Source organism: Nerophis ophidion, linkage group LG09, assembly GCF_033978795.1.
Source record: "Nerophis ophidion isolate RoL-2023_Sa linkage group LG09, RoL_Noph_v1.0, whole genome shotgun sequence".
NCBI classification, from domain to species: domain Eukaryota; kingdom Metazoa; phylum Chordata; class Actinopteri; order Syngnathiformes; family Syngnathidae; genus Nerophis; species Nerophis ophidion.
Window position 1 is genome coordinate 68,493,094 of NC_084619.1, and position 23,691 is coordinate 68,516,784.

The following is a 23,691-nucleotide window of genomic DNA, read 5'->3' on the forward strand; positions in this document are numbered from 1 at the left end:
TAAGGACAGCTTGAACAAAGCTTTGGTAAAGTACAAACCCCGTTTCCATATGAGTTGGGAAATTGTGTTAGATGTAAATATAAACAGAATACAATGATTTGCAAATCCTTTTCAACCCATATTCAGTTGAATATGCTACAAAGACAACATATTTGATGTTCAAACTCATAAACATCATTTATTTTTTTTGCAAATAATAATTAACTTTAGAATTTGATGCCAGCAACACGTGACAAAAAAGTTGCGAAAGGTGGAAATAAATACTGATAAAGTTGAGGAATGCTCATCAAACACTTATGTGGAACATCCCACAGGTGTGCAGGCTAATTGGGAACAGGTGGGTGCCATGATTGGGTATAAAAGCAGCTTCCATGAAATGCTAAGTCATTCACAAACTAGGATGGGGTGAGGGTCACCACTTTGTAAGCAAATTGTCGAACAGTTTTAGAACAACATTTCTCAACGAGCTATTGCAAGGAATTTAGGGATTTTACCATCTACGGTCCGTAAAATCATCAAAAAGTTCAGAGAATCTGGAGAAATCACTGCACGTAAGCGATGATTTTACGGACTTATGATCCCTTAGGCGGTACTGCATCAAAAACCGACATCAGTGTGTAAAGGATATCACCACATGGTCTCAGGAACACTTCATAAAACCACTGTCAATAACTACAGTTGGTCACTACATCTGTAAGTGCAAGTTAAACTCTACTATGCAAAGCCAAACCCATTTATCAACAACACCCTGAAACGCCGCCGGCTTGGCTGGGCCCGAGCTCATCTAAGATGGACTGATGCAAAGTGGAAAAGTGTTCTGTGGTTTGACGAGTCCACATTTCAAATTATATTTGGAAACAGAGGACGTGTTGTCCTCCAAAACAAAGAAGAAAATAACTATTCGGATTGTTATAGGCGCAAAGTTTAAAAGCCAGCATGTGTGATGGTATGGGGGTGTATTAGTGCCCAAGGCATGGGTAACTTACACATCTGTGAAGGCACCATTAATGCTGAAAGGTACATACAGGTTTTGGAGCAACATATGTTGTCATCCAAGCAACGTTATCATGGACGCCCCTGCTTATTTCAGCAAGACAAGTGTTACAACAGCGTGGCCTCGTAAAAAAAGAATGCAGGTACTTTCCTGGCCTGCCTACAGTCCAGACCTGTCTCCCATCCAAAATGTGTGGCGCATTATGAAGCGTAAAATACGACAGTTGAACGACTGAAGCTCTACATAAAACAAGAATGGGAAAGAATTCCACTTTCAAAGCTTCAACAATTAGTTTCCTCAGTTCCCAAACGTTTATTGAGTGTTGTTAAAAGAAAAGGTAATGTAACACAGTGGTGAACATGCCCTTTCCCAACTACTTTAGCCATGAAATTCAAAGTTAATTACTATTTGCGAAAAAAAACAAAACATGTATGAGTTTGAACATCAAATATCTTGTCTTTGTAGTGCATTCAACTGAATATTGTATTCTGTTTATATTTACATCAAACACAATTTCCCAACTCATATGGAAACGGGGGTTTGTAATAACAGGAGATGAGGTGCAACTATAGTCCTTTAAGTTTTCGGATGGCTGAAAGTCTTTCTTGACTTCTTTTTTGAATATCCGTGGTGTGCTGATCAAAGGTGAGTTTATTGTCCGAGGTCACGCCCAGGTACTTAAAAGTCTCAACTGTTTGTGTGTTTATGATGATGGGGGGCTGTGGTGAGAGGGGGTTGAACCATATGTCTTCTACAACTGACACACACACACACACACACACACACACACACACAAAACTGACCCACATGACCAAGGCGGTCAGACTCCTGCCAGCCCAGTCCATCAGGTTGAAGAGCAGGAAGCAGGAAACAGGTATGAAGTAGGTGTCTGTAAGCCGAGCAACACACTGTGACATCACTTCCTGTTCCTGCTGGAGCACTTGTGTACATCTAATACTATTTACTACAGTACTTCCAATAGTACACACACATATGTAGACTGTGTACGTTTGGTACTATTTACTACACTACATATCAGACTGTATGTCTGGTACCATTTACTACACTACATATCAGACTGTACGTCTGGTACTATTTACTACACTACATATCAGACTGTATGTCTGGTACTATTTACTACACTACATATCAGAGTGTATGTCTGGTACTATTTACTACACTACATATCAGAGTGTATGTCTGGTACTATTTACTACACTACATATCAGACTGTATGTCTGGTACTATTTACTACACTACATATCAGACTGTATGTCTGGTACCATTTACTACACTACATATCAGACTGTATGTCTGGTACTATTTACTACACTACATATCAGACTGTACGTCTGGTACTATTTACTACACTACATGTCAGACTGTATGTCTGGTACTATTTACTACACTACATATCAGACTGTATGTCTGGTACTATTTACTACACTACATATCAGAGTGTATGTTTGGTACTATTTACTACACTACATATCAGAGTGTATGTCTGGTACTATTTACTACACTACATATCAGACTGTATGTCTGGTACTATTTACTACACTATATATCAGACTGTATGTCTGGTACTATTTACTACACTACATATCAGAGTGTATGTTTGGTACTATTTACTACACTACATATCAGAGTGTATGTCTGGTACTATTTACTACACTACATATCAGACTGTATGTCTGGTACTATTTACTACACTACATATCAGACTGTATGTTTGGTACTATTTACTACACTACATATCAGACTGTATGTTCGGTACTATTTACTACACTACATATCAGACTGTATGTCTGGTACTATTTACTACACTACATATCAGACTGTATGTATGGTACTATTTACTACACTACATATCAGACTGTACGTCTGGTACTATTTACTACACTACATATCAGACTGTATGTCTGGTACTATTTACTACACTACATATCAGACTGTACGTCTGGTACTATTTACTACACTACATATCAGACTGTATGTCTGGTACCATTTACTACACTACATATCAGACTGTACGTCTGGTACTATTTACTACACTACATATCAGACTGTATGTCTGGTACTATTTATTACACTACATATCAGAGTGTATGTTTGGTACTATTTACTACACTACATATCAGAGTGTATGTCTGGTACTATTTACTACACTACATATCAGACTGTATGTCTGGTACTATTTACTACACTACATATCAGACTGTATGTTCGGTACTATTTACTACACTACATATCAGACTGTATGTTCGGTACTATTTACTACACTACATATCAGACTGTATGTTCGGTACTATTTACTACACTACATATCAGACTGTATGTCTGGTACTATTTACTACACTACATATCAGACTGTATGTCTGGTACTATTTACTACACTACATATCAGAATGTATGTTTGGTACTATTTACTACACTACATATCAGACTGTATGTTCGGTACTATTTACTACACTACATATCAGAATGTATGTTTGGTACTATTTACTACACTACATATCAGACTGTATGTTTGGTACTATTTACTACACTACATATCAGACTGTATGTTCGGTACTTAGTGCCCTCGTTTACCAGACAAAGTCCACTTTGTGTGCTATCAGTAGTTTCATCTGAGTTGAAAAGACATCTCAGAAAGCAACTTGATAGGTTGTGACCACGTCCTCACCAAGTATTTGTACTTTATGGATAAAAGCAGAACTTTCCCGTCTGGGAGCAGCACAGCAGGGAGTGGCTGACGGACTACTCACCCCATTCTCCTCCGTCGGCCATGGTGGACTTGACATCGACGGTCACGGCCGGGAACACTCCGATGGTGACGGTGAAGATGAAGCACACGGACAGAGCCATGACCCAGATCTTCAATGAAGATGAGGTTACTGGATGTTGTTGATAAATGGCTTTCAAGTCTTTGCTTTTCTACCTTCTTGAGGATTCTCAGCACGGACACCGAAGATTTGCTGTCGTCCGCCATCAGACTCGCCGTCGCTTGCCTCTCGTCTTGGCTCTCTGACAAAACACAGACACCGTGACCTTCACCTGAAAACGACCTCTAAACATACATTACCTTTTTTGAGAAGATCCATCTTGTTGTCCTCGTCCCCGGATGGTCTGGATCTGCTGCTCTCCATGCAGTACTGGAAGAACTCCTGGTACAAGTACAAACCCCGTTTCCATATGAGTCGGTAAATTGTGTTAGATGTAAATATAAACAGAATACAATGATTTGCTAATCCTTTTCAACCCATATTCAGTTGAATATGCTACAAAGACAACATATTTGATGTTCAAACTGATAAACTTTATTTATTAATTTTTTTTAAATAATCATTAACTTTAAAATTGACAAAATAAGTTGGGAAATGTGGCAATAAAGACTGATAAAGTTGAGGAATGCTCATCAAACACTTATTTGGAACATCCCACAGGTGTGCAAGCTAATTGGGAACAGGTGGGTGCCATGATTGGGTATAAAAGCAGCTTCCCAAAAAATGCTCAGTCTTTCACAAGAAAGGATGGGGCGAGGTACACCCCTTTGTCCACAACTGTGTGAGCAAATAGTCAAACAGTTTAAGAACAACGTTTCTCAAAGTGCAATTGCAAGAAATTTAGGGATTTCAACATCTACGCTCCATAATAACATCAAAAGGTTCAGAGAATCTGGAGAAATCACTCTACGTAAGCGGCATGGCCGGAAACCAACATTGAATGACCGTGACCTTCGATCCCTCAAACGACACTATCAAATACCGACATCAATCTCTAAAGGATATCACCACATGGGCTTAGTAACACTTCAGAAAACCACTGTCAAAAAATACAGTTGGTCGCTACATATGTAAGTGCAAGTTAAAGCTCTACTATGCAAAGCGAAAGCCATTCATCAACAATATCCAGAAACGCCGCTGGCTTCTCTGGCCCCGAGATCATCTAAGATGGACTGATGCAAAGTGGAAAAGTGTTCTGTGGTCTGACGAGTCCTCATTTCAAATTGTTTTGGAAATATTCGACATCGTGTCCTCCGGACTAAAGGGGAAGCGAACCATCCAGACTGTTATCAACGCAAAGTTGAAAAGCCAGCATCTGTAATGGTATGGGGGTGCATTAGTGCCCAAAGCATGGGTAACTTACACATCTGTGAAGGCACCATTAATGCTGAAAGGTACATACAGGTTTTGGAACAATATATGCTGCCATCTAAGTGCCATCTTATTCATGGACGCCCCTGCTTATTTCAGCAAGACAATGCCAAGCCACATTCAGCAAGTGTTACAACAGCATGGCTTCGTGAAAAAAAGAGTGCGGGTAATTTCCTGGCCCGCCTGCAGTCCAGACCTGTCTCCCATCAAAAATGTGTGGCTCATTATGAAGCGTAAAATACGACAGCGGAGACCCCGGACTGTTGAACGACTGAAGCTCTACATAAAACAAGAATGGGAAAGAATTCCACTTTCAAAGCTTCAAGAATTAGTTTCCTCAGTTCTTAAATATTTATTGAGTGTTGTTAAAAGAAAAGGTGATGTAACACAGTGGTGAACATGCCCTTTCCCAACTACTTTGGCATGTGTTGCAGCCATGAAATTCTAAGTTAATTATTATTTGCAAAAAAAATAAAAAGGTTAATGAGTTTGAACATCAAATATGTTGTCTTTGTAGCATATTGAACTGAATATGGGTTGAAAAGGATTTGCTAATCATTGTATTCTGTTTATATTTACATCTAACACAATTTCCCAACTCATATGGAAACGGGGTTTGTATAATAATGACTTCTTTTCTTCATGGTGCTGGTAAGTCATTCATGGCGGTGGTAAGCTACATTTGGAGCCACAGCTGCTCTGGGTACGCAACATTCCTAGGAGTAGGAGTGGCACTGGGAGCATGGTGTCTTGCCCAAGGACACGTCCGCAGGGACTAGGATGGCAGAAGTTGGATTCGTAGCAGGAAACCTCAGGTTCCCGCACAACTGTTCTACCATCTGAGCCACGCCTCCCAACGCACCGCCCCATAAACCAAAAGACGAGGCTGCACGCTTCCGGCAAGAATGCGAATCACGATTATTTGGATAAGAATAAGGCCCCGCCCCTTAGGTCTAAGTGGCCCAGGCTGTACTTTAAAGGGGAACATTATCACCAGACCTATGTAAGCGTCAATATATACCTTGATGGTGCAGAAAAAAGACCATCTATTTTTTCAACCGATTTCCGAACTCTAAATGGGTGAATTTTGGCGAATTAAACGCCTTTCTGTTTATCGCTCTGGAGGGGATGACGTCAGAACGTGACGTCTCCGAGGTAATACACCCGCCATTTTCATTTTCAACCCATTGTAAACACCGGGTCTCAGCTCTGTTATTTTCCGTTTATTCGACTATTTTTTGGAACCTTGGAGACATCATGCCTCGTCGGTGTGTTGTCAGAGGGTGTAACAACACTAACAGGGCGGGATTCAAGTTGCACCACTGGCCCGATAATGCGAAAGTGTCTGCCGCCAGACCCCCATTGAATGTGCCAAAGTGTCTCCACATTTTACCGGCGATGACAGACATGGCACAGAGATGTATGGATAACCTGCAGATGCATTTGCAACGATAAATTCAACGAAATCACAAAGGTGAGTTTTGTTGATGTTGACTTATTTGCTAACCAGACATATTTGGTCGCGGCGTGACTGCCAGTTAATCGATGCTAACATGCTACGCTAATCGATGCTAACATGCTATTTACCGGCGGTGCTAAAGCAGACATGGAACAGAGATGTATGGATAACCTGCAGATGCATTTGCAACTATATTACGTTTCCTTCCACCCACATTTAATGCGAAAAAAACACTTACCATTCGACGGATTTAAGTTGCTCCAGTGTCACAAGACGCGAAAGTCCTGATCGTTTGCTCCGCACATTTTACCGGCGATGCTAACGCAGCTATTCGGCCATGCTATGGCTATGAATAGCGTCAATAGCTATTCGCTCAATAGCTTCAGTTTCTTCTTCAATATTTTCATACTCCAACCATCCGTTTCAATAAATGCGTAATCCGTTGAATCGCTTAAGCCGCTTAAATTCCGAGTCTGAATCCGAGCTAATGTCGCTATATCTTGCTGTGCTATTCGCCATTGTTTGTTTACATTGGCAGCACTGTGTGACGTCACAGGGAAATGGATAGTGGCATCGTAAATAGCGAAAATCAAGCACTTTAAAGCTTTTTTTTAGGGATATTCGGAGACCGGTAAAATTTTGAAAAAAACTTCAAAAAATACAACATGCCACTGGGAACTGATTTTTATTGTTTTCGACCCTTTTGAAATTGTGATAATGTTCCCCTTTAAAGATTTGTAGTATTTCCTTGCCATACAAAACCAGCGAGCAGTCATCTAAAATGACTCCACGCCACTGAATGACTATCTTTTTGGTGGGGGACTCTCGCCATTACCACCAGGGAGGGTACCGCTTACATTTGTACACCACATAATTACCACCAGGGAGGGTACCGCTCACATTGGTACAAATACTAGGACCAGATCAGTGACTTGTTTGGATGATGCATTCTTACACAAAGTAGTGTATAGTTGTAACTTATATCTGTCAGTAGACATGTTATGGAAGATAAAAACTCCAACATGGATGATGGGGAGAAGATGCTGTCAAAGTGGAGGCACGTAAATAAGAGCGCCCACAAGATGGCAAATCCTAAAGAGACAGCCAGAAAGCGACTTGAAGATGGTGTTTAAAACATCATCCATGTAACATTTTGACCAAAGAACTACCGTGACGTGTTGTGTAGACCAAACAGAGGACTTAAATAATCGGAAAATGACCTTTTGGACACAGGTGCCATCCTGCTGCTGTGTGCTAAAGACACTTTAGTCCTCTAATGCAGCATGTGGACCAGGTTCCAGATGAGTAGGACTACTAGGACTTACCAGCCTGGGCAGGGTGAGGTAGGAGATGATGGCCATGAGATTGACAAAGTTCTAGATGAGTAGGACTACTAGGACTTACCAGCCTGGGCAGGGTGAGGTAGGAGATGATGGCCATAAGAATGACAAAGCAGGCGGTGATGAAGTAACCAAAGGCGCTGTCCCGCAGGGCCGACCCAGCTAGGGAGGAAAATAAAACATTTTGTTTACAAAGTCTACCATTATTACCCTATTTATAGCATTATTATACTATTTGTAGCATTATTACAGTGGTGGTGGGGGCGGAGATTTTATATATTTTTTTAAAAACAAAAACAAATTTTTGTCATGAAAAAGGGAGGTTTTTGGGTTGGTGCACTAATTGTAAGTGTATCTCGTGTTTTTTATGTTGATTTAATTTAAAAAAAAAAAATAATAATAAATAAAACATTTTTCTGCAGCCCGGTGGTTGGGCACCACCGCACAATAGCACTATTATACTATGTACAGCATTATTACACTATGTAAATAAATAAATAAATGGGTTGTACTTGTATAGCGCTTTTCTACCTTCAAGGTACTCAAAGCGCTTTGACACAACTTCCACATTTACCCATTCACACACACATTCACACACTGATGGAGGAAGCTGCCATGCAAGGCGCCAACCAGCACCCATCAGGAGCAAGGGTGAAGTGTCTTGCTCAGGACACAACGGACGTGACGAGGTTGGTTCTAGGTGGGATTTGAACCAGTGACCCTCGGGTTGCGCACGGCCGCTCTCCCACTGCGCCACACCGCAGTGGGAGAGCATTATTATGTACAGCATTATTACACTATGTACAGCATTATTCCACTATGTACAGCATTATTATACTATGTACAGCATTATTACACTATGTACAGCATTATTCTACTATGTACAGCATTATTATACTATGTACAGCATTATTCCACTATGTACAGCATTATTCCACTATGTACAGCATTATTACACTATGTACAGCATTATTATACTATGTACAACATTATTCCACTATGTACAGCATTATTATACTATGTACAGCATTATTATACTATGTACAGCATTATTACACTATGTACAACATTATTATAATATGTACAACATTATTATACTATGTATAGCATTATTATACTATGTATAGCATTATTATACTATGTACAGCATTATTATACTATGTATAGCATTATTATACTATGTACAGCATTATTACACTATGTACAACATTATTACACTATGTACAACATTATTATACTATGTACAGCATTATTATACTATGTATAGCATTATTATACTATGTACAGCATTATTACACTATGTACAGCATTATTATACTATGTACAACATTATTCCACTATGTACAGCATTATTATACTATGTACAGCATTATTACACTATGTACAACATTATTATAATATGTACAACATTATTATACTATGTATAGCATTATTATACTATGTATAGCATTATTATACTATGTACAGCATTATTATACTATGTATAGCATTATTATACTATGTACAGCATTATTACACTATGTACAACATTATTACACTATGTACAACATTATTATACTATGTACAGCATTATTATACTATGTATAGCATTATTATACTATGTACAGCATTATTCCACTATGTACAGCATTATTATACTATGTACAGCATTATTATACTATGTACAGCATTATTACACTATGTACAACATTATTATAATATGTACAACATTATTATACTATGTATAGCATTATTATACTATGTATAGCATTATTATACTATGTACAGCATTATTATACTATGTATAGCATTATTATACTATGTACAGCATTATTACACTATGTACAACATTATTACACTATGTACAGCATTATTATACTATGTACAGCATTATTATACTATGTATAGCATTATTATACTATGTATAGCATTATTATACTATGTACAGCATTATTATACTATGTACAGCATTATTCCACTATGTACAGCATTATTCCACTATGTACAGCATTATTATACTATGTACAGCATTATTCCACTATGTACAGCATTATTATACTATGTACAGCATTATTATACTATGTACAGCATTATTACACTATGTACAGCATTATTACACTATGTACAGCATTATTATACTATGTACAGCATTATTATACTATGTACAGCATTATTCCACTATGTACAGCATTATTATACTATGTACAGCATTATTATACTATGTACAGCATTATTATACTATGTACAGCATTATTCCACTATGTACAGCATTATTATACTATGTACAGCATTATTATACTATGTACAGCATTATTATACTATGTACAGCATTATTATACTATGTACAGCATTATTATAATATGTACAACATTATAGCAAGGTGGCGGCGCCCGGACGGGCTGCGACACTGCGGTGCTCTTGCTAAAGATGGAACATTTGGCGGAAATGCCGGACAGTTCTGCAGACTTCATGGCTGGCTCGCATCGTGGTCACTCCGTGATCACGTACGACCGCCAGACACTTCTGGATATGGACATATTGGGCCGTTTTGGACTGATAGACGCGGGCGTGCTAAACATGCTAACTAGCATGGGGATTCGTCGGCGGCTACGTCCAGCGGCCTGTGAAGCAGCGGAGTCTAGTAGCAGCGGGGGCCGTCTACGGAGCAGACGCCAGCGGTGTGATCGGAAACGCGGATGTCGAGCGGGGCTAAAAACAAAGCAGAAGGCTAATCCCCACAGAACACCACTTCCCTCCATCCCGAAGACGGATTTAGATGGAAAATGCGAGACTACTGGTCTGGGTAAGGAGTCTGTTAAATTAGAACAAGTTTTTTCTGCTTTGAGTGTTTCAGAGTTGGACATGTGTTTTACTGAGGTGGCTAACTATGATGCGTGCAGTTTATCAAAGCAACAAACAAACAATCGGAAAATCCCCGTTACTGAGGTGGCTAACCATGATGCGTGCAGTTTATCAAAGCAACAAACAAACAATCGGAACATTCCCGTCGTATCAATTCCTAGATATGGTCGTAATTATACTGAATGCACTGGGCATAATAAACACAACATTATTAATATTGCTACTACGGATAATTTGATCAAAAATTCCCTAAAACAGCCCACTACCTATAATATAGGTTTTTTAAACATAAGATCATTGTCTCCCAAAACGTTGTTAGTTAATGATATTATCAGAGACAACAATCTTAACGTCATCGGTCTCAGTGAAACCTGGCTTAAACCAAACGACTTTTTTGCGCTAAATGAGGCATGTCCTCCTAACTTTACACATGCGCATATTGCCCGTCCGCTTAAAAGGGGTGGGGGGGTCGCACTAATATACAACGAAAACTTTAACCTTAGTCCTAACATAAATAATAAATATAAATCGTTTGAGGTGCTTACTATGAGGTCTGTCACACCGCTGCCTCTACACCTGGCTGTTATCTACCGCCCCCCAGGGCCCTGTTCGGACTTTATCAATGAATTCTCAGAGTTCGTTGCTGATCTAGTGACACACGCCGATAATATAATCATAATGGGGGACTTTAATATCCATATGAATACCCCATCGGACCCACCGTGCGTAGCGCTCCAGACTATAATTGATAGCTGTGGTCTCACACAAATAATAAATGAACCCACGCATCGCAACGGTAATACGATAGACCTAGTGCTTGTCAGGGGTATCACCGCTTCCAAAGTTACGATACTCCCGTATACTAAAGTATTGTCCGATCATTACCTTATAAAATTCGAGGTTCAGACGCATGTTCGTCAAACTAATAATAATAATAACTGCTATAGCAGCCGCAACATTAATACGGCCACAACGACAACTCTTGCTGACCTACTGCCCTCGGTAATGGCACCATTCCCAAAGTATGTGGGCTCTATTGATAACCTCACTAACAACTTTAACGACGCCCTGCGCGAAACCATTGATAACATAGCACCGCTAAAGTTAAAAAAGGCTCCAAAAAAGCGCACCCCGTGGTTTACAGAAGAAACTAGAGCTCAGAAATTATTATGCAGAAAGCTGGAACGCAAATGGCGCACGACTAAACTTGAGGTGCACCATCAAGCATTTAGTGATGGTTTAATAACTTATAAACGCATGCTTACCTTAGCTAAAGCTAATTATTACTCAAATCTCATCCACCGTAATAAAAACGATCCTAAATTTTTGTTTAGTACGGTAGCATCGCTTACCCAACAAGGGACTCCTTCCAGTAGCTCCACCCACTCAGCTGATGACTTTATGCAATTCTTTAGTAAGAAAATTGAAGTCATTAGAAAGGAGATTAAAGACAATGCGTCCCAGCTACAACGGGGTTCTATTAACACTGACACGATTGTATATACGGCGGATACTGCCCTCCAAAATAGTTTCTCTCGTTTTGAGGAAATAACATTAGAGGAATTGTTACAACGTGTAAATGGAATAAAACAAACAACATGTTTACTTGACCCTCTTCCTGGGAAACTGATCAAGGAGCTCTTTGTATTATTAGGTCCATCAGTGCTAAATATTATAAACTTATCACTTTCCTCGGGCACTGTTCCCCTAGCATTCAAAAAAGCGGTTATTCATCCTCTTCTTAAAAGACCTAACCTCGATCCTGACCTCATGGTAAACTACCGACCGGTGTGTCACCTTCCCTTTATTTCAAAAATCCTCGAAAAAATTGTTGCGGAGCAGTTAAATGAACACTTAGCGTCTAACAATCTATGTGAAACCTTTCAATCCGGTTTCAGGGCAAATCACTCGACGGAGACAGCCCTCGCAAAAATGACTAATGATCTATTGCTAACGATGGATTCTGATGCGTCATCTATGTTGCTGCTCCTCGATCTTAGCGCTGCTTTCGATACCGTCGATCATAATATTTTATTAGAACGTATCAAAACACGAATTGGTATGTCAGACTTAGCCCTGTCTTGGTTTAACTCTTATCTTACTGATAGGATGCAGTGTGTCTCCCATAACAATGTGACCTCGGACTACGTTAAGGTAACGTGTGGAGTTCCCCAGGGTTCGGTCCTTGGCCCTGCACTCTTCAGCATCTACATGCTGCCGCTAGGTGACATCATACGCAAATACGGTGTTAGCTTTCACTGTTATGCTGATGACACCCAACTCTACATGCCCCTAAAGCTGACCAACACGCCGGATTGTAGTCAGCTGGAGGCGTGTCTTAATGAAATTAAACAATGGATGTCCGCTAACTTTTTGCAACTCAATGCCAAAAAAACGGAAATGCTGATTATCGGTCCTGCTAGACACCGAACTCTATTTAATAATACAACTCTAACATTTGACAACCAAACAATTAAACAAGGCGACACGGTAAAGAATCTGGGTATTATCTTCGACCCAACTCTCTCCTTTGAGGCACACATTAAAAGCGTTACTAAAACGGCCTTCTTTCATCTCCGTAATATCGCTAAAATTCGCTCCATTCTGTCCACTAAGGACGCTGAGATCATTATCCATGCGTTTGTTACGTCTCGCCTCGACTACTGTAACGTATTATTTTCGGGTCTCCCCATGTCTAGCATTAAAAGATTACAGTTGGTACAAAATGCGGCTGCTAGACTTTTGACAAGAACAAGAAAGTTTGATCACATTACGCCTGTACTGGCTCACCTGCACTGGCTTCCTGTGCACTTAAGATGTGACTTTAAGGTTTTACTACTTACGTATAAAATACTACACGGTCTAGCTCCATCCTATCTTGCCGATTGTATTGTACCATATGTCCCGGCAAGAAATCTGCGTTCAAAGGATTCCGGCTTGTTAGTGATTCCCAAAGCCCAAAAAAAGTCTGCGGGCTATAGAGCGTTTTCCGTTCGGGCTCCAGTACTCTGGAATGCCCTCCCGGTAACAGTTCGAGATGCCACCTCAGTAGAAGCATTTAAGTCTCACCTTAAAACTCATTTGTATACTGTAGCCTTTAAATAGACTCCCTTTTTAGACCAGTTGATCTGCTGTTTCTTTTCTTTTTCTTCTATGTCCCACTCTCCCCTGTGGAGGGGGTCCGGTCCGATCCGGTGGCCATGTACTGCTTGCCTGTGTATCGGCTGGGGACATCTCTGCGCTGCTGATCCGCCTCGACATCTCTGCGCTGCTGATCCGCCTCCGCTTGGGATGGTTTCCTGCTGGCTCCGCTGTGAACGGGACTCTCGCTGCTGAGTTGGACCCGCTTTGGACTGGACTCTCGCGACTGTGTTGGATCCATTGTGGATTGAACTTTCACAGTATCATGTTAGACCCGCTCGACATCCATTGCTTTCCTCCTCTCTAAGGTTCTCATAATCATTATTGTCACAGACGTCCCACTGGATCATTATTGTCACCGATGTCCCACTGGGTGTGAGTTTTCCTTGCCCTTATGTGGGCCTACCGAGGATGTCGTGGTGGTTTGTGCAGCCCTTTGAGACACTAGTGATTTAGGGCTATATAAGTAAACATTGATTGATTGATTGATTATACTATGTACAGCATTATTACACTATGTACAACATTATTATAATATGTACAACATTATTATAATATGTACAGCATTATTATACTATGTATAGCATTATTATACTATGTACAGCATTATTACACTATGTACAGCATTATTATACTATGTACAGCATTATTCCACTATGTACAGCATTATTATACTATGTACAGCATTATTACACTATGTACAACATTATTATAATATGTACAACATTATTATAATATGTACAGCATTATTATACTATGTATAGCATTATTACACTATGTACAGCATTATTACACTATGTACAACATTATTATACTATGTACAGCATTATTATACTATGTATAGCATTATTATACTATGTACAGCATTATTATATTATGTACAACATTATTACACTATGTACAGCATTATTACACTATGTACAGCATTATTATACTATGTATAGCATTATTACACTTTGTACAGCATTATTATACTATGTACAGCATTATTATACTATGTACAGCATTATTATACTATGTACAGCATTATTATACTATGTACAGCATTATTATACTATGTACAGCATTATTACACTATGTACAGCATTATTATACTATGTATAGCATTATTACACTTTGTACAGCATTATTATACTATGTACAGCATTATTATACTATGTACAGCATTATTATTCTATGTACAGCATTATTATACTATGTACAGCATTATTATACTATGTACAGCATTATTACACTATGTACAGCATTATTACACTATGTATAGCATTATTATACTATGTACAGCATTATTATACTATGTACAGCATTATTCCACTATGTACAGCATTATTATACTATGTACAACATTATTATACTATGTACAGCATTATTATACTATGTACAGCATTATTATAATATGTACAACATTATTATACTATGTACAGCATTATTACACTATGTACAACATTATTATAATATGTACAACATTATTATAATATGTACAGCATTATTATACTATGTATAGCATTATTATACTATGTACAGCATTATTACACTATGTACAGCATTATTATACTATGTACAGCATTATTATACTATGTCTAGCATTATTATACTATGTACAGCATTATTATACTATGTCTAGCATTATTATACTATGTACAGCATTATTATACTATGTACAGCATTATTATACTATGTCTAGCATTATTATACTATGTACAGCATTATTATACTATTTTTTTTTTAATTAAATCAACATAAAAACACAAGATACACTTACAATAAGTGCACCAACCCAAAAAAAACTCCCTTTTTCATGACCAAAAAAAACAACAACAAAAAACACTTGTCTTCTCCTCATGTGTTGATGGTCAACCTCCACGTGTCTGTCATAGTAGCTGTTGTGTGTGTGTGTGTGTGTGTGTGTGTGTGTGTGTGTGTGTGTGTGTGTGTGTGTGTGTGTGTGTGTGTGTGTGTGTGTGTCATACTGGCCAAGGCGCAGATCATGGAGAAGGCAGCAAAGGTGCCAGCCAGACCCTGGCCGCTCATGAAGGGTGTGGTGTAGGAGGCGGGGAGAACCCCTGCCAGGCCAAACAAGCTCCCTTGGAGGATGGCACCGAACGCTGAGGAGGAGCAAGACAAGTTGGAAGTTTAAGTCCATGACACACACACACACACACACACACACACACACACACACACACACACACACAGTATCATACAAAAAGACAACACTGAGGAAGGAGACACATCAAGTTTGCAGTGTTGTTGACACAGTTTGTCCGGGAATGTTGCATCATTCATACCACAGCTTCAAGGTCACGACCCCCCCTCTCTCAACTAAATCAAACATGGCGCTCATGAAGCACAAACATGAGATGACACCAATGCTGCTCCTTCTAATAAACACATGAGATGACACCAATGCTAATCCTTCTAATAAACACATGAGATGACACCAATGCTGCTCCTTCTAATAAACACACGAGATGACACCAATGCTGCTCCTTCTAATAAACACATGAGATGACACCAATGCTGCTCCTTCTAATAAACACATGAGATGACACCAATGCTGCTCCTTCTAATAAACACACGAGATGACACCAATGCTGCTCCTTCTAATAAACACACGAGATGACACCAATGCTGCTCCTTCTAATAAACACAAGAGATGACACCAATGCTGCTCCTTCTAATAAACACATGAGATGACACCAATGCTGCTCCTTCTAATAAACACACGAGATGACACCAATGCTAATCCTTCTAATAAACACATGAGATGACACCAATGCTGCTCCTTCTAATAAACACACGAGATGACACCAATGCTGCTCCTTCTAATAAACACACGAGATGACACCAATGCTGCTCCTTCTAATAAACACATGAGATGACACCAATGCTGCTCCTTCTAATAAACACACGAGATGACACCAATGCTGCTCCTTCTAATAAACACACGAGATGACACCAATGCTGCTCCTTCTAATAAACACAAGAGATGACACCAATGCTGCTCCTTCTAATAAACACATGAGATGACACCAATGCTGCTCCTTCTAATAAACACATGAGATGACACCAATGCTGCTCCTTCTAATAAACACAAGAGATGACACCAATGCTGCTCCTTCTAATAAACACATGAGATGACACCAATGCTGCTCCTTCTAATAAACACATGAGATGACACCAATGCTGCTCCTTCTAATAAACACAAGAGATGACACCAATGCTGCTCCTTCTAATAAACACATGAGATGACACCAATGCTGCTCCTTCTAATAAACACAAGAGATGACACCAATGCTGCTCCTTCTAATAAACACATGAGATGACACCAATGCTGCTCCTTCTAATAAACACACGAGATGACACCAATGCTGCTCCTTCTAATAAACACAAGAGATGACACCAATGCTGCTCCTTCTAATAAACACATGAGATGACACCAATGCTGCTCCTTCTAATAAACACACGAGATGACACCAATGCTGCTCCTAATAAACACACGAGATGACACCAATGCTGCTCCTTCTAATAAACACACGAGATGACACCAATGCTGTTCCTTCTAATAAACACACGAGATGACACCAATGCTGCTCCTTCTAATAAACACACGAGATGACACCAATGCTGCTCCTAATAAACACATGAGATGACACCAATGCTGCTCCTTCTAATAAACACATGAGATGACACCAATGCTGATCCTTCTAATAAACACATGAGATGACACCAATGCTGATCCTTCTAATAAACACGAGATGACACCAATGCTGCTCCTTCTAATAAACACATGAGATGACACCAATGTTGTTCCTTCTAATAAACACACGAGATGACACCAATGCTGCTCCTTCTAATAAACACACGAGATGACACCAATGCTGCTCCTTCTAATAAACACATGAGATGACACCAATGCTGCTCCTTCTAATAAACACATGAGATGACACCAATGCTGCTCCTTCTAATAAACACATGAGATGACACCAATGCTGCTCCTTCTAATAAACACACGAGATGACACCAATGCTGTTCCTTCTAATAAACACACGAGATGACACCAATGCTGCTCCTTCTAATAAACACACGAGATGACACCAATGCTGCTCCTAATAAACACACGAGATGACACCAATGCTGCTCCTTCTAATAAACACACGAGATGACACCAATGCTGCTCCTTCTAATAAACACACGAGATGACACCAATGCTGTTCCTTCTAATAAACACATGAGATGACACCAATGCTGCTCCTTCTAATAAACACATGAGATGACACCAATGCTGCTCCTTCTAATAAACACATGAGATGACACCAATGCTGCTCCTTCTAATAAACACATCAGATGACACCAATGCTGCTCCCTTTAATAAACACACGAGATGACACCAATGCTGCTCCTTCCAATAAACACATGAGATGACACCAATGCTGCTCCTTCTAATAAACACATGAGATGACACCAATGCTGCTCCTCCTAATAAACACACGAGATGACACCAATGCTGCTCCTTCTAATAAACACACGAGATGACACCAATGCTGCTCCTTCTAATAAACACACGAGATGACACCAATGCTGCTCCTCCTAATAAACACATGAGATGACACCAATGCTGCTCCTTCTAATAAACACATGAGATGACACCGATGCTGCTCCTAATAAACACATGAGATGACACCAATGCTGCTCCTTCCAATAAACACATGAGATGACACCAATGCTGCTCCTTCTAATAAACACATGAGATGACACCGATACTGCTCCTAATAAACACATGAGATGACACCAATGCTGCTCCTTCTAATAAATACATGAGATGACACCAATGTTGCTCCTTCTAATAAACACATGAGATGACACCAATGCTGCTCCTTCTAATAAACACATGAGATGACACCAATGCTGCTCCTTCTAATAAACACATGAGATGACACCAATGCTGCTCCTTCTAATAAACACATGAGATGACACCAATGCTGCTCCTTCTAATAAACACACGAGATGACACCAATGCTGCTCCTTCTAAACACATGAAATGACACCAATGCTGCTCCTTCTAATAAACACATGAGATGACACCAATGCTGCTCCTTCTAATAAACATGAGATGACACCAATGCTGCTCCTCCTAATAAACACATGAGATGACACCAATGCTGCTCCTTCTAATAAACACATGAGATGACACCAATGCTGCTCCTTCTAATAAACACATGAGATGACACCAATGCTGCTCCTTCTAATAAACACATGAGATGACACCAACGCTGCTCCTTCTAATAAACACATGAGATGACACCAATGCTGCTCCTTCTAATAAACACACGAGATGACACCAATGCTGCTCCTTCTAATAAACACATGAGATGACACCAATGCTGCTCCTTCTAATAAACACATGAGATGACACCAATGCTGCTCCTTCTAATAAACACATGAGATGACACCAATGCTGCTCCTTCTAATAAACACATGAGATGACACCAATGCTGCTCCTTCTAATAAACACATGAGATGACACCAATGCTGCTCCTTCTAATAAACACATGAGATGACACCAATGCTGCTCCTTCTAATAAACACACGAGATGACACCAATGCTGCTCCTTCTAATAAACACATGAGATGACACCAATGCTGCTCCTTCTAATAAACACACGAGATGACACCAATGCTGTTCCTTCTAATAAACACACGAGATGACACCAATGCTGCTCCTTCTAATAAACACATGAGATGACACCAATGCTGTTCCTTCTAATAAACACATGAGATGACACCAATGCTGCTCCTTCTAATAAACACATTAGATGACACCAATGCTGCACCTTCTAATAAACACATGAGATGACACCAACGCTGCTCCTTCCAATAAACACATGAGATGACACCAATGCTGCTCCTTCCAGTAAACACACGAGATGACACCAATGCTGCTCCTTCTAATAAACACATGAGATGACACCAATGCTGCTCCTTCTAATAAACACACGAGATGACACCAATGCTGTTCCTTCTAATAAACACACGAGATGACACCAATGCTGCTCCTTCTAATAAACACATGAGATGACACCAATGCTGCTCCTTCTAATAAACACATGAGATGACACCAATGCTGCTCCTTCTAATAAACACACGAGATGACACCAATGCTGCTCCTTCTAATAAACATGAGATGACACCAATGCTGCTCCTTCTAATAAACACATGAGATGACACCAATGTTGCTCCTTCTAATAAACACATGAGATGACACCAATGCTGCTCCTTCTAATAAACACATGAGATGACACCAATGTTGCTCCTTCTAATAAACACATGAGATGACACCAATGCTGCTCCTTCTAATAAACACATGAGATGACACCAATGCTGCTCCTTCTAATAAACATGAGATGACACCAATGCTGCTCCTTCTAATAAACACATGAGATGACACCAATGTTGCTCCTTCTAATAAACACATGAGATGACACCAATGCTGCTCCTTCTAATAAACACATGAGATGACACCAATGCTGCTCCTTCTAATAAACACATGAGATGACACCAACGCTGCTCCTTCTAATAAACACACGAGATGACACCAATGCTGCTCCTTCTAATAAACACATGAGATGACACCAATGCTGCTCCTTCTAATAAACACATGAGATGACACCAATGCTGCTCCTAATAAACACATGAGATGACACCAATGCTGCTCCTAATAAACACATGAGATGACACCAATGCTGCTCCTTCTAATAAACACATGAGATGACACCAATGCTGCTCCTTCTAATAAACACATGAGATGACACCAATGCTGCTCCTTCTAATAAACACACGAGATGACACCAATGCTGCTCCTAATAAACACACGAGATGACACCAATGCTGCTCCTTCTAATAAACACACGAGATGACACCAATGCTGTTCCTTCTAATAAACACACGAGATGACACCAATGCTGCTCCTTCTAATAAACACACGAGATGACACCAATGCTGCTCCTAATAAACACATGAGATGACACCAATGCTGCTCCTTCTAATAAACACATGAGATGACACCAATGCTGATCCTTCTAATAAACACATGAGATGACACCAATGCTGATCCTTCTAATAAACACGAGATGACACCAATGCTGCTCCTTCTAATAAACACATGAGATGACACCAATGTTGTTCCTTCTAATAAACACACGAGATGACACCAATGCTGCTCCTTCTAATAAACACACGAGATGACACCAATGCTGCTCCTAATAAACACACGAGATGACACCAATGCTGCTCCTTCTAATAAACACATGAGATGACACCAATGCTGCTCCTTCTAATAAACACATGAGATGACACCAATGCTGCTCCTTCTAATAAACACACGAGATGACACCAATGCTGTTCCTTCTAATAAACACACGAGATGACACCAATGCTGCTCCTTCTAATAAACACACGAGATGACACCAATGCTGCTCCTAATAAACACACGAGATGACACCAATGCTGCTCCTTCTAATAAACACACGAGATGACACCAATGCTGCTCCTTCTAATAAACACACGAGATGACACCAATGCTGCTCCTTCTAATAAACACATGAGATGACACCAATGCTGCTCCTTCTAATAAACACATGAGATGACACCAATGCTGCTCCTTCTAATAAACACATGAGATGACACCAATGCTGCTCCTTCTAATAAACACATGAGATGACACCAATGCTGCTCCTTCTAATAAACACATCAGATGACACCAATGCTGCTCCCTTTAATAAACACACGAGATGACACCAATGCTGCTCCTTCCAATAAACACATGAGATGACACCAATGCTGCTCCTTCTAATAAACACATGAGATGACACCAATGCTGCTCCTCCTAATAAACACACGAGATGACACCAATGCTGCTCCTTCTAATAAACACACGAGATGACACCAATGCTGCTCCTTCTAATAAACACACGAGATGACACCAATGCTGCTCCTCCTAATAAACACATGAGATGACACCAATGCTGCTCCTTCTAATAAACACATGAGATGACACCGATGCTGCTCCTAATAAACACATGAGATGACACCAATGCTGCTCCTTCCAATAAACACATGAGATGACACCAATGCTGCTCCTTCTAATAAACACATGAGATGACACCGATACTGCTCCTAATAAACACATGAGATGACACCAATGCTGCTCCTTCTAATAAACACATGAGATGACACCAATGTTGCTCCTTCTAATAAACACATGAGATGACACCAATGCTGCTCCTTCTAATAAACACATGAGATGACACCAATGCTGCTCCTTCTAATAAACACATGAGATGACACCAATGCTGCTCCTTCTAATAAACACATGAGATGACACCAATGCTGCTCCTTCTAATAAACACACGAGATGACACCAATGCTGCTCCTTCTAAACACATGAAATGACACCAATGCTGCTCCTTCTAATAAACACATGAGATGACACCAATGCTGCTCCTTCTAATAAACATGAGATGACACCAATGCTGCTCCTCCTAATAAACACATGAGATGACACCAATGCTGCTCCTTCTAATAAACACATGAGATGACACCAATGCTGCTCCTTCTAATAAACACATGAGATGACACCAATGCTGCTCCTTCTAATAAACACATGAGATGACACCAACGCTGCTCCTTCTAATAAACACATGAGATGACACCAATGCTGCTCCTTCTAATAAACACACGAGATGACACCAATGCTGCTCCTTCTAATAAACACATGAGATGACACCAATGCTGCTCCTTCTAATAAACACATGAGATGACACCAATGCTGCTCCTTCTAATAAACACATGAGATGACACCAATGCTGCTCCTTCTAATAAACACATGAGATGACACCAATGCTGCTCCTTCTAATAAACACATGAGATGACACCAATGCTGCTCCTTCTAATAAACACATGAGATGACACCAATGCTGCTCCTTCTAATAAACACACGAGATGACACCAATGCTGCTCCTTCTAATAAACACATGAGATGACACCAATGCTGCTCCTTCTAATAAACACACGAGATGACACCAATGCTGTTCCTTCTAATAAACACACGAGATGACACCAATGCTGCTCCTTCTAATAAACACATGAGATGACACCAATGCTGTTCCTTCTAATAAACACATGAGATGACACCAATGCTGCTCCTTCTAATAAACACATTAGATGACACCAATGCTGCACCTTCTAATAAACACATGAGATGACACCAACGCTGCTCCTTCCAATAAACACATGAGATGACACCAATGCTGCTCCTTCCAGTAAACACACGAGATGACACCAATGCTGCTCCTTCTAATAAACACATGAGATGACACCAATGCTGCTCCTTCTAATAAACACACGAGATGACACCAATGCTGTTCCTTCTAATAAACACACGAGATGACACCAATGCTGCTCCTTCTAATAAACACATGAGATGACACCAATGCTGCTCCTTCTAATAAACACATGAGATGACACCAATGCTGCTCCTTCTAATAAACACACGAGATGACACCAATGCTGCTCCTTCTAATAAACATGAGATGACACCAATGCTGCTCCTTCTAATAAACACATGAGATGACACCAATGTTGCTCCTTCTAATAAACACATGAGATGACACCAATGCTGCTCCTTCTAATAAACACATGAGATGACACCAATGTTGCTCCTTCTAATAAACACATGAGATGACACCAATGCTGCTCCTT

The 23,691-nt window shown here is 39.9% G+C and overlaps 1 protein-coding gene across 1 annotated transcript in view; it reads right to left on the minus strand.

Annotated features, from left to right (window-relative positions):
* The window catches only part of LOC133559672 (equilibrative nucleoside transporter 1-like), a 57,267-nt gene that overhangs the window by 8,869 nt on the left and 24,707 nt on the right, over positions 1–23,691 (minus strand). Inside the window, exons 6-11 of the mRNA XM_061911659.1 lie at positions 15,903–16,037; positions 8,015–8,112; positions 4,080–4,161; positions 3,936–4,021; positions 3,763–3,871; positions 1,798–1,883 (exon numbers count right to left, since the gene is read on the minus strand). Of these exons, the coding sequence (XP_061767643.1) occupies positions 1,798–1,883; positions 3,763–3,871; positions 3,936–4,021; positions 4,080–4,161; positions 8,015–8,112; positions 15,903–16,037 (596 nt within the window). The remainder of the gene's footprint in view (positions 1–1,797; positions 1,884–3,762; positions 3,872–3,935; positions 4,022–4,079; positions 4,162–8,014; positions 8,113–15,902; positions 16,038–23,691) is intronic.